Raw genomic sequence first — 13,690 nt, forward strand, 5'->3', positions numbered from 1 at the left:
TCGCCTATTATTTAACACAAACAAACAAATTGCTAATCAACTAAAGATGTTTCTTTTGTATAAGTATACATCTGTGCCACGAGATGTTTCAAAAATTGATGGGGACAATATCGACCCTGGCAAAAAGTGGTGGGGACATGTCCCACCCGTCCCACCCGCAAATTACGCCTATGTATAAATGTCTTTACTTTCACTTTTGATCAATTTAAAGCATCCTTGATAAATAAAATAATTATTTTATTTATTCTAAAATAGACCCCAAACTTTTGAACAGTAGTGCAAAAGTTAATTAATTCACTCAATCAGTTGGATTAGTTCTGGAGGTAGGAATCGTTCGTAGTATTTAACAGCTCTCACACATTTTGATGTCAGAAGATTTATACTTTGATTTAAGCACTGTTGCTAAATTAGTTTTTCACTCATATTAAAGGGTTAGTTCACCCAAAAATGAAAATTATCCTACAATTTATACTCACCCTCAATCCATCCTACTGTAGGTGTATATGACTATCTTCTTTCAGACGAACACAATGGAAATATATTTAAAAATATCCTTGCTCCTCCAAGCTTTATCATGGTTGTGTAGGGAGGGCCACATTCTAAAGCATCCATCCATCAAGGCCATCTCAAGCGAAGCGATGGGTTTTGTAAGAAAAATATACATATTTAAAACTTTATTAACTATAATAGCTACATTCCAGCAGACGGTCATATGCATCGATTTGCGACGAAAGAGTTACCTCTGACCCAATGCATGACGTAATGACAAACGTGGAAGTGCAGAGGATAAAGCAAAATAAAACATCGGTCACGAATTAGAAGTCTAAAACGATATTTTTTAAAGAGAAATATCAGAGGATTTTGATGTAAGAGAAGATGAGCTTGAGTTTGTTGCCCAGCCATATTTGTCTGAACCATGAGAGGTGTCGAAGCTTATGCTACTCCTACAAACTATGTCATACATCGCGTCAGGGGTTACTCATTTTGGCGCAAGTCGACTTGTGCAGTATGTGTATGATCGTCCGCTGAATTTATAAAGTTTTAAATATGGATATTTTTCTTACAAAAACGCATCTCTTTGCTTCAAAAGGGCGTTATTTACCCCCTTTAACCCCTAGGATATTAGGATATCCCAAGGATATTATTAAATATATCTCCAATTGTGTTCGTCTGAAAGAAGATATATACATATACACAGAGGATGGCTTGAGGGTGAGTAAATCATGGGATATTTTTCATTTTTGGGTGAACTATCCTTTTAAAGTATGACTATTGAGTTCCATATTTTTGACCATTATATTCCCACATTGCTGTATCACATGTGCTTTCCTGTTGACTTACGCTCTCATCACTGACACCGCAGACTTGTGTTGAGCATGTAGGCCATGTGTTATGAATCTACATACGACACATCAATCACTCACCCACACATGCGCACACACTTTCCGCAGAGGCTTCAGTTTAATTAAAGAGTGTAAAGTCCAGGTGGCTTGGACTGTCAGCACTCCTTCTGTCTCTGTCACACACACACACACACACACACACACACACACACACACACACACACACACACACACACACACACACACACACACACACACACACACACACACACACACACACACACACACACACACACACGTATAAGTTAAGCTTCAGTGCTGTGCACTTCTAACTGGTCCCACATGCTGGACCAAGACTAGTCCTGTGCTAAAGACCTCACACACACTTTCACTCGAATTATACTCTAAACAGCCATCACACCAGTGACCAATTGTTTTTTTAATTTCTCGTGCCTATTCATTGCTTAGAACAAAAATAAGCGTCCTGTTCTTTTTCCTTCCTTTTTAGGTGTGCCCTCACATAACAATCTACCACAAAAAGGTAATCACATCTTTCAAATGTTGTTAGACCATGCAATTTTCCAGCTGATACTCTTTCGTTTCAGATGACATTAGAAAGAGTAATTCATAAACACTTTTGTGTTTTACTGTATTCTGACAAACCCATGTGTCCCCCTTATTTTGTGTTTTCTTTTCTCTGCACAGATGAGGTTACAAAGGCATCATGTTTTGTTCACAAGCAGGTGAGAATTGTCGGTGGCGGGCCTGTCCCGATTAAAGAAGGCATTTGGATGGTCAGCATACAAAGAGGGTAAGCAATTTGCAAAACATGTAGGTAACACTGACTTATATTTTACATATAATTTACAAACACTGTGGTTCACTAAGAATTGGTTACTCAAGACTAACCCATGTGTATTTATTGAAAGGTGAAGAATTAGCATGTGAATTTTGTAAGACCATTAAATATAAAGCATTATTTTTTGGAATGTCCTGCTTAAAATGATTTTATGCAACAGCTGTATTCAGAAATATTATTAAGAGACATTTTTTAAAAGACTATTGTTTTTTTAAGATAAATACATAATTGTTATTATGTATTTATCTTGATTTTCTATTGAATATAAAATGTATATATTGCTATATTTTTATATATTTTTTTATTTTGTAAGAAAAATACATTTATATAGTATAGTATATAAAATATAGCATTTTCTTTATTGATTAAAAATCGGATTTTTTTTTTCTATTATGAGTTTGCCATGAAAATGGCATTTGCTGCTGATATGGCATTAAAGAAAGAAAGAAAGAAAGAAAGAAAGAAAGAAAGAAAGAAAGAAAGAAAGAAAGAAAAGAAAGAGCATAGAATTAATCTGTTAGCATTATGTTTACTTATTAATGTGATTTATTAATGTGTGATACTATTAATTTGTTAGAGTAAGTCGCAGTAATTTTACAATGTTTTTGCAATTACAAAATCTTTGTATTCACTTTCCTTATATAATACAGTAAATATACTCATTTTCTTTTTTTTTTTTTAAAATCCCATCGCCAGATTGACAGTAAAATTCCCTCCAAATAAAGTGCAGTTGTCTATGAAGTCAGTGTTCGTACAGCTCCTCAGAAGTAAAGCCCTGCGCTGTCATGTTTTATAATGTGAGAGAATCATGTTGGAGATGCGTCACTGTCTCGTGCCTCTCTGTCTCTTCAGGAGCACTCACTGGTGCGGAGGTTCTCTGGTCAGGGAGGAGTGGGTGCTGACAGACAGACAGTGCTTCTCGTCATGGTAATTATCTCCAGCCTTGCTGCACAGTCACCGTCATGCCCTGCCCGTGACCTCTGGATTCTCAGGGTCACAGGGTCAATGATCAGCGAGCTTCCAGGATTTGTTTTATGCATGTAACCCAACAAATCATAGCTGCCAATGTTTTTAGAACATGCATCTCGTGGCATGAGACATCCATATATCTACATATCCACAAAAGAATTTTCATTATAGAGGTCATATAATGGTAAAATTATAGATAAAAATAGTTAATTTTACTATGAAAACAAACTGTAACATCCTCCCAAGTAAAAAAAAAAAAAAAAAAAAAAAAAAAAATAAATATATATATATATATATATATATATATATATATAACTTTTTAACTACAAAGAGGTTGTTGGTGCATATATACCTATATCGGACTTGCAAACATGCAGTTTGCGAGTAAAGTTGATACAGAGTGCTGTAATTCATTGCACATTCAAAGAGGGTGTTGGCATGGAAGTTTTAAAGACACACAAGCAAAAACTGTCCCATTAAATTTTAAACATCAGAGAAAAAGTAGAAAATGGTCACAAAAAACTTAAAACTAAACAATTGGCACAAAAAAGTAGGATATGACCTTAAAGGATTAGCTCACATTAAAATGAAAATTACCCCAAAATTTACTCACCCTCAAGCTATCCTATGTGTATATGACTTTCTGATGAACACAATCAGAGTTATATTAATAAATATCCTGACGTATCCAAGCTTTATAATGGCAGTGAACGGGACCAACGAGTATGAAGCCGAAGAAAGTGCGTCCATTCATCATAAACATACTCCACACGGCTCCGGGGGGAGTACGTTTATTATGGATGTGGATGGAGCCACTTTCTTCAGCTTCATACTCATTGGTTCCATTCACTGCCATTATAAATCTTGGACACATCATGATATTTATTAATATAACTCTGATTGTGTTCATCAGAAAGAAGAAAGTCATATACACCTAGGATGGCTTGAGTGTGAGTAAATCTTGGGGTAATATTCATTTTAAAGTGAACTAATCCTTTAAAGAAAAAAATAACTGAATTCAGGAATATTTTTTGCCTGAAACTTGAAACCATAATATTATCATGTGCCTTTTCCCCCAGCGTGCCTGATCTATCGGAGTACAGAGTTTGGCTTGGTATATCCCATTTGAACGAATCGGGTGAGAATGACTTCCACAGACAGGAGAGGAGAATCTCGCACGTCATCTGTGGCCCGGAAGGCTCTAGTCTCGCTCTTCTCCGACTGACTCAGTAAGACCTGTCGATTAATCAATATGTGTATCACTAATGTATTCCACGTCTGATCTTATTCATTTGTTGTTGATGAAATGACATCTCTGTTCCTCTTTCACACAGACCAGCACTTATAAAAGAGCGTGTCAAATTTATTCAGCTGCCCGTGGCTGACTGCCGCATTCAGGAGGACACCATATGCTCTATGTACGGCTGGGGTGAGACCAAAGGTAGGTTCAACTTAAGAGCTAGTCTTCAGAGACTCCCCACCATCTGACAGCTTTGCAGGTACACAACATTGCTGTCATGCTTCTGACTTAACAACCTTTCAGTGCCCATATCATGGACAGACACTTGGTACAGAGCACCAGCCTCTATAAATGTTGTTGCTCACGATTCATTAAAGTCATTTGAGGTTTTGGTGCAAACTCGGCTTTAGGTGACCATAAAGTTTGGTTTATTTTATAAATGTGAATCTATTACCCAAACTTGAGTGCACACTAAGGAATGACACTCAAATACATTTTTAAAAATGGGGACAGGGTCGGTAATTAATCAGGGCTCATGGCAAAAAAAAAACATCCACCAAGAGTATAAAAAATGCTCCAAATATTTAAAATGAGAGCAAAAACAATACATCCTCTTTAGAGTTCTAGTTTTGTTGCCAAGCACCATTAATAAACAGCTTCTGAAAGTATTCACGTTGATGATGAAAGCATTTTGGAAGTGTTTTGCGGTTTGGAACTACATGTACAATAACAGTGTGTAAGCAGGATGATGGAAGGCACATATTCATATTCAAACAAACATGCCAAATGTGAAAACTTGCATACTGTAGCTTATCTAACAAAGGCTTCTCTGGCTTTCTCAGGCACTGGACATGAGGGAACATTGAAAAGGGTTCATCTGCCCATAGTGAGCAACGAACGATGCCAGCAGCTTCACAAAGGGACTCTTCAAATAACTAGTTCTAAACTGTGTGCTGGTGGCAGAAGGGATGAAGGAGTATGTGAGGTGAGTTTATTCATCAGATTTACTGAAAAGTTTATTTATTTTAAATAAATGATTGCCTATATTTAGCAAGGATGCATTAAACTGATCAAAAGTGACAGTAAAACATATACAGTTGTGCTCAAAATTATTCATACCCTTTGTAAATATGACCAAAGAAGGCTGTGAAAATAAATCTGCATTGTCAATCCTTTTGATCTTTTTATTTTAAAAATTTACAAAAAATCCAACCGTTCATTGGAGAATAAGAATTTTAAATGGGGGCAAATCTCATTATGAAATAAATATTTTTCTCTAACCTGACTGTCCCTGCTAGAACTCTTATATAATTGGCTGTGGTTGGATCTTCCGTCACGGTAATGATACAAAAACAAACATTAAAATCAACACAAAAATGTGTCACTGAGCACAAAACCAAGCTTTTGCAATTACCATCCCAGTTCCCTGACCTGAACGCTAAAGAAAATGAGTGGAGTGAACTGAAGAGAAGAAGCACCAACATGGAGCTGGGAATCTGAAGGATCTGGAGAGATTCTGCATGAAGGAATGGTCTCTGATCTCTTGTCAGGTGTTCTCCAAACTCATCAGGAATTATAGGTGAAGACTCAGAGCTGTTATCTTGGCAAAAGGAGGCTGCGAAAAGTATTGAATAAAAGGGTATGATTGATTGTGAGCAATGTGTTTTAGAGAAAAACATTTATTTCATAATGAGATTTCCCCCATTTAAAATTCTGATTCTCCAATGAACGGTTGGATTTTTGTAAATTTTTAAAATAAAAGATCAAAAGGATTAACAAAGCAGATTTATTTTCACAGCCTTCTTTAGTAATATTTACAAAGGGTATGAATAATTTTGAGCACAACTGTACATTGTTACAAAACAATTCAAATACATGTACTGTTGAAATGTCGATTCCTCAAAAAATTTCATGGTTTCCAATAAAAAAAAAAAAATATTAAGTAGTACAACTGTTTTGTACAGTACAACATTGATGATAATAAGAAGAAATGTTTCTTGAGCACTAAATCAGCATGTAAAATCAGGATCATGTGACACTGAAGACTGGAGCAGTGATGCTGAAAATCACAGGAATAAATTAGCCTACATTTTAAAATTGTATTAATATTTCACAATATTACTATTTTTACTGCATTTTTACTCAAATAAATGCAGCCTTGGTGAGAATAAAGAGACTTCTTTCAAAAACATTTCAAAAATCCCCAAACTTTTGAATGGTAGAATATGTCATAGACAATTTATCTTAATCGCTTCCATCTTACCTTTGTTATACTTTTGGATGTATTATTTCTAAATATTTATATTTGTCCTATTGTTTTTTCCCCCCTTTTTTATGCTCACAGAAAGACTATGGCGGCCCTCTAATATGCCAAGAGAGTAACAGTAAAGTCATTGTTGGCGTGAGCATAAACGGCAGAGGATGTGCCCGACACAACCGACCAGCCATTTTCGTGAATGTGGCCTTCTATACTGGATGGATTCATAAGGTGTACAAACATTATCCAAACTCAGAACTAAACAACTGATGAACAACATTTTAAGATCACATGACCATTATCGAACATATGATCTGATACACAACATCAAAAATACAGAATCTCCATAAATCCATCATCTTATTTCTTGATTTAAGGATCATCTGAACAGCTCTTTTTGAAAAAGTTCTTCAGAACTTTCCCAGCTTGGCCATGAAACATATATTCAGAAACTACTCAAAGAGCTAAAACTGAGGCTGAAACCATTGCTCTGAATTCAAGCAATTTGTACACCTAATAATGCCAGAACCGCAGAGCAAGGCGCTGGAAGACAGAGTCTCTAAAGGCTACATTCGCAACTAGCCATACGGAAAGATAAAGACTACTGGACCAAAGTGCGGACGAGCAGCCAGAATCTGTTTCAAGAATCAATAGCAATCCCTGGCCTCCAACCAAAAACCTCAAGTCCTCGAAGAGAAGTCTTGCTGCAATGTGCTTCAAAGCAATCATATGTATGTTCATCCCACACATTACCCATCAAACTAAAAATCTGGACTTCAGTTGGGATATTGGATTCAGAGACCGAACCCAAGTTTGAGTCTGGATTCAGACCAGAACTTGATATATGAATACAAACTCTTGAGATCCCAAAAGGAATCTGCCATTCCCTCATTTAAAAGAGCTCAAAGCTGACCGACGTACCCGCTACATATTTCGGCCTCTCCTCATCAAGAAAGATGGCTGTTATGATTATAAGTACTTGTTGATATAAAACTCTCATTAACGGTGTCATTCAAAAAGCCCCTCGATAAAGTATTAGCTGTTAGCTGTTAGCATAGCGTGTGTAGAATATCTTATGGGTAAAAGTATACACAGAAGGCTTTTTTTTTTGCGTTCATGCTCCTGATAATACTTGAAAACACACATGAGAGAGGTCACTGTGTCCCTCAATAACACCTCCTCATGTCGCCGTTACAGATTGTCGTTTCTTCAGCGTAGGTGTTTATATAGTCAAAGGTGTTCCATCCATTTCCAGTGTTGATATTTTGTCCACAAGTCTGAACAGAGATGACATGACCTGCTTGTAATGACATGCAGCAAAAAATCGTACTTGTCATAACATATCAGCATCTGAGGTTCCCATACACTATGTTTAGTTTAGAGCGGAATTCAGAGGAGGATTTGGAAATGTGTGTTGTAAATACTGTGGTCATGGGAGTGGGGTAATCACTCCCAGTTCTTTCGTAGGTCTCATAGACCTTTATAAGATGTTAGGGGACGGTGGCCTCCTCCATTCCAGTGCCGTTTTGTGTGCTCATCGGGTGGTTTTATATATTTGTAAATATATCAGTATTAATTCCAAATGCACATTGTGTCAGTGTACGCTAAGTGTTGTGAAATACAAGAATGAGTGGGATATTTTATGTTCATTGAATCAAGCGTGTGTGATTGTGTGCAACGCTGCAAAGATGCATTGAAGCCGAAGCGTGCACCTCTGCAGGACAGAGAGCAAAGTGAGCCGAATCTTGTATGCGTTCTTGTAGACATCGGAATAAAGGGCAGTTAGGGAAATTTACAGATTAACTTAGCCCTTTTTCAGATCAGAGCCGTTGTAAGATAAATCCGAGTGATTTTCTCTCTTGTGTGGTCTTGGATCGCTCATTCCGCGAGCGCCTCGTTCTCTCGAGCTGGCCTGCCTCCAAAAACAATCAACTTGGGAAATTACCTCCAAAAATCATGTCGGCTTAAACAAATAGCTCTCTGAGTGATGGCTCGTAAGTGTTTGTATTCCAACCACTCCCGATGCTAATTATGTTGGTTAAAATGAAGGATGAGTTTAATTTGTAAGAGTCCTGAGGCACAAGTCCTTATGTAAGGACGTTGTTGAACACATTGAGATTAGTGTTACTAAAGCACAAGACAAGGTAAAAGAGTCCTTTAGTTTTACCTCATTTGGCTTTAACATTTATCAAAACAAATGTGTTTTTTTTTTTGTTTTCCTGTAGTTGTGTCGGAACAATACGAAACCTGTGTTTAAGGAAACCTAGAAGCTGCTGGATGATGAAGCGGCTTGTTCTGAATGGGGGCGAATTCAATTGCAGTATTTGCGTCGTTTTCCCCAAGCGCCTGCAATCCAGTTTAACCAGGTGATAAAATCATTGTCATTATTTTCAGTGCAAACATTACTCCTTTAAATATATGCAAATTTGGAGTGCGCATTATTCACGAATCCCACCAATATTTGCCTATCGCAATTAAGGTCCCGGTATTACAGCAAACTGAATTTAATTTTCATTTCAAGAGATGTTTGTGTACATTCTATATTAAGCATGGCAGTACAGATTTTGTTTGCACTGTTACTTCATTTAATCGGGAGCTAAAACATGGAAATCCGCCACATAAAAAAAAAAAAAAAAAATCATGCTTTTGGTCAATTCTTTTGATGAATAGTCAAAACTATCAAAAAAAGTCATAATTATGAGATCAAAAGTCATAATTGTGACATAGAAAGTGATGAAAAGTCAAAATTATGAGTTGGCCTACATTTGAGATGAAGTTGAAACTGACATAAAAAGTCGTAATTATGACATTCAGATATAGCAGAGTCAAAATTATCACAAGAAATAATTTTCCCTAGTTTGTGACATAATTATGACTTATGGTCATTTCAGTATTTATGGCAATTTTGACCTTTTATTTCATAATATTGACTTTGCCATAATTTTGACTTTTTAAATCATAATTTTGGCATTTTATCCCATAGTTTTGACTTTTCATCACATACATTTGACTTTTTAAGAGACAAATATGATTTAGTATCTATGTCATAATTATAGGGCCTCATTTCTAAAATGTTGCGTAGAAGCAGTCCTACATTTGATCTTACGATCATTTCTCAAATGTGCATTTGTGTGACTCAGATAACGAACATGCGCACAAAAAACATGCATGCACGTCTCTTCCAGATGTTAAATCTATACATTGCAAATGATCTTGAAATTGTGTGCAGCTGAATGGTTTCAGATTTCTGCCTTGTAAACGCCGCCTAATTAATGTCATTAACATATAAAATAGCACCAGTCAACGTCCAAATAGCTTAGATTTCCAAGTATATGCAGTTCTCCGACTCTCTGCCACAAGGAAATGTGCATACTTCTGCTTAGACCCTTTTCCACGTAAAAATTTTTTTATAAATATGAATGTTGGTGTGGATTTTAGCGTACACACACTCTAGGTTCAATTGAGGCCCATAATTTACCAAAGCATGATTTTTTCCCCTTATGTGTCAAAAATGGGCTTGCAAAAAAAGAAGAAAAAAAAAAAAAAGAGAGAGAGAGAGGGGCACAGGCAGTTTGTGCAAATAAAAAGCTGCTATCAGCAGGTGCACTTAAACTCTGAATTCCTCCCTTTGTGTATAAAAGGCCTGTGGTCCATCAGAGTAAATGTGTATTCGATCGGTTTCTCCTCTCTCTGATGTTTGTATGTGAGAAAGACGGCAAGTGTCTCAGTTCTGAATGTATAGTAAGCTGCTACGGACAATGTAAAGTTGTAAAATGTTGTCTTTGTACAGTGTGATTAATGTCTCACATATTCATGTACAGTAATATTCATACGCAATGTATTATTCACCTCTTACTCCGACAATAGTATTTATCAACTTTGCGTGTGTTTGTGTTTATTAAAATATATATGTGCCTTTACTTCTGCATATCTGGCAAGTATCTCTCAGATAGCAATAATAAAGATGAAGAAAGTGACAGAATAATATTAATTAAAAAAAAAAAAAAAAAACACTGAATGTGAAAGGATTTTACTCACTTGGTGGAGTTGTTTGTGTATGTCTCCCAAGTGCAATAGATATGAGATTTTGTTCATCATTTAGCAGATGCCCTGTCATCTAAACCATTGTACAGCATACTGAATCCACAGGTGGTCCAGAACAGCCTGGGGTAAAGTATATCAAATTAAGATTTGTTCTTGGATACCCTTATATTGAGACAAAATTCATATTGCTTGGTGTGAGCACTAAATTTCAATAATATACTGGAACAAAATGGTGTAGGAAGGGGGCCTTATATCACACAGATGCAAAAGTTCAAATCCCTGGTCTCAGAAAATTTCTGAGTCTGTGTTGACCCTCTCTTTTTCTCAATTGACTATCACTTCAACATGAAATTTTGCTGCCCTCTTCTGGTGGGTTATCTTCAACAGGATGATTAGGGCTCTAACTATGCATTAATAAAAATGATTTACAAACAGCTGCATCATCCTGCATTCATCCTGCCCCTTACGAAAAAGAAGTTTATTGAAGTGTCCTATTAGTGTACTTCTTTTAAACTAAAAAGCAAGAAAGTACTTTCAGTCTACTTTTTATGTACTTTTCAGAATTATACTTTATGTACTTCTCAGAAATATACTTAAAATTGCAATCAAGTATACTTGACTTATACTGACAGAAAAGTCTAAGTATATTTGGCCTATACTTGTACTCAATCTTTTGATCAAAATATACTTAAAAGTATAATTAAGCATTCAAAGTATACTTGACTTGTAGTTGTGTTTAATCTTTTGATTGAGTAGGCTAAATATACTTTTTCTTATTTTCTTTTTACATAGTTTGACATACAGTACATAAACTTACTTTTTTTTCGAAATATTGATTTATAAAGAAAACAGATATCCCAGCTAACAATTTTTGGTTCCCAGAACGTTCCAAGAACGTTCCCAGAACAAAGATTCTAATGTTCCCTGTTGGTTCTCCTGGAAAGTTTTCTTTACGTAAATAGAACGTTCCCTTTAGGTTAAAAAAGGGAACCAATAGAGTACGTTCTTATTTGGTGCCCCCCACCGACTGAATTTTTCCAGCTGTCCATATTTTCATTGTTGTACGATAGAGGGCACTATTACGCATCTTCTAGTACAGAATCTTCTTCCAAACACAGGAGAAGAAGAAGCTGAAGAGATAGGATTACTTTTGCCTAAGCAATCTTCTATCATCAAACATTAAACTGCATTTAAATCACAGCTGCCTAATGTTACTGAAAGAAATGATGAACCCATAATAAGGAAATGACTGTAAAGCTTTGGGAGTGTTAATGGACTCGATCTAGCCTACTCCATCTGTGTTTTGATCATCATTCTGAATCTGATCCAGGCGTAGTCTGACAAAAAAAAATTATATTTTCTCAACTTTTTGTTTGAAATTTTGCCTTTCTTTATGAAACTTACCCACATTAACCCTTAAATGCATGACTGTTTCGCCAATCATTCTTACATATACGGGTCTTTATCAACCCGGATCTATATCTAACACGGATGGATCTCTACCTGTCGCGATAATATAAAACTCCTCTGATATTAGAGTAACAATTACAGAAGAATAAAATAAATCATAAGTTGTTACCTTTTAGAGCTTGAAAGGGCTCCGTTTGAGCAGATGTTTTATGCCATCACCACTGTCCTGTCAGAGCTCATTTGCCAGTAAATTCAGCAAATAATAGGCTAGTTTTTTGTTTGAGGTTGTGAATATGAGCCCATCTCAGCACAATCTCAAACATATTCTCAAAACTATATAATTTTCAGCATCTTCAGAATCCATATTTCGATCGCTAACAGCTTCACCAGATCCATCCAGTGACAGTGACAGTCATATTTGATTGGGTTCAGTACTTGCTCTGCAGTAAATTGCTGAGCCATTTCATGTTTAGCTTATTCTTTCGATTTTTGTCTGAATGAGTCGTCACTTCAGCATTGTGTATCAGACATTGCCACCTTGTGGAATAAAGGTGAATTGGACTTTTTCTGTCATCTAAGATTCAATTATTGTTGTGCAGAAAAAATATACTTACACTCACACACACCTCGGGTCATTAGCGACCCTATGCAATTTTTTCTTGTTATATTCTTTATAATTAATTGATTAAGCAATACCAAGAAGGTTGATTTCTAACTTTAAAAAATGAACGAGGAGGAGGGTAGTGAATGATGTCCCAGGTCACTAAAGACCCGAGGTATGCATTTAAGGGATAAAGTGTTGATAAAATAACGATGCATGCAATAAAATGTTTTTAAAATTAAAGTACAGTTAAAGATATATACGTGCAGTATAAAACTACTAAACTAGTAGTGTACAGAGAGTAAACTTCAAAGTGTACTTTCAAAAACTAATAAATGTACTATTAGTATTAAAATAGTAAACTTTTAATATACTTATGTTTATTTGTAGTACAGATGCAGTACAAATGAGAAACGGGGTCGTGAACTAGTTGTGCACTTTAAGTTGACTACTGTTACACTTATAGTACACTTAAACGTATACTTCAGTTGGGCCAATTTAGTCCCAAGCAGTATTGAAACAGTACATTTACAAGTTTACTACTAGTACACATTGATATTAGTATACTTACTACATAAAGTATACTTAAAAAATATACTTAAACATTACTTAAGTCTACTTCATGAAATTAACTTAAAGTATACTTCTTTTTCGTAAGGGGCATCATAAGACAAGAACCTCATTATGTGGCTTGTTGATTAACTAAATAGAATTACATCGATGGGAACCCAGAATATCACTCACTTTTGACTTGGACAATTAGACAGCCACCTAGCAATGCCCTAGTAGCTATTTAAATCACTTTAGCAACCATATACCATAGCAATGCCCTGGCAGCCATCTTTGCATCATGGTTGTGTTCTGCGTGCAATATTCACTTTTAAGAAAATGTAAGAATTTAGTTTATGTAGACATATAATGCCTCTGTGTTAAAATAGACACACACACACACACACACACACACACC

General features: G+C 35.9%; 1 protein-coding gene across 1 annotated transcript in view; it reads left to right on the plus strand.

Moving 5' to 3' along the window:
• hgfb (hepatocyte growth factor b) overlaps positions 1-10,869 on the plus strand; it is a 34,871-nt gene extending 24,002 nt beyond the window's left edge. The window contains exons 12-19 of the mRNA XM_067390034.1: positions 1,852-1,884; positions 2,049-2,154; positions 3,055-3,129; positions 4,251-4,400; positions 4,506-4,612; positions 5,254-5,396; positions 6,756-6,899; positions 8,894-10,869. Coding sequence (XP_067246135.1) covers positions 1,852-1,884; positions 2,049-2,154; positions 3,055-3,129; positions 4,251-4,400; positions 4,506-4,612; positions 5,254-5,396; positions 6,756-6,899; positions 8,894-8,935 — 800 coding nt within the window. The 3' untranslated portion in view covers positions 8,936-10,869. The remainder of the gene's footprint in view (positions 1-1,851; positions 1,885-2,048; positions 2,155-3,054; positions 3,130-4,250; positions 4,401-4,505; positions 4,613-5,253; positions 5,397-6,755; positions 6,900-8,893) is intronic.
• Positions 10,870-13,690: the final 2,821 nt, after the last annotated feature.

This window comes from Chanodichthys erythropterus, chromosome 7 (genome assembly GCF_024489055.1).
Source record: "Chanodichthys erythropterus isolate Z2021 chromosome 7, ASM2448905v1, whole genome shotgun sequence".
Classification (NCBI taxonomy): domain Eukaryota; kingdom Metazoa; phylum Chordata; class Actinopteri; order Cypriniformes; family Xenocyprididae; genus Chanodichthys; species Chanodichthys erythropterus.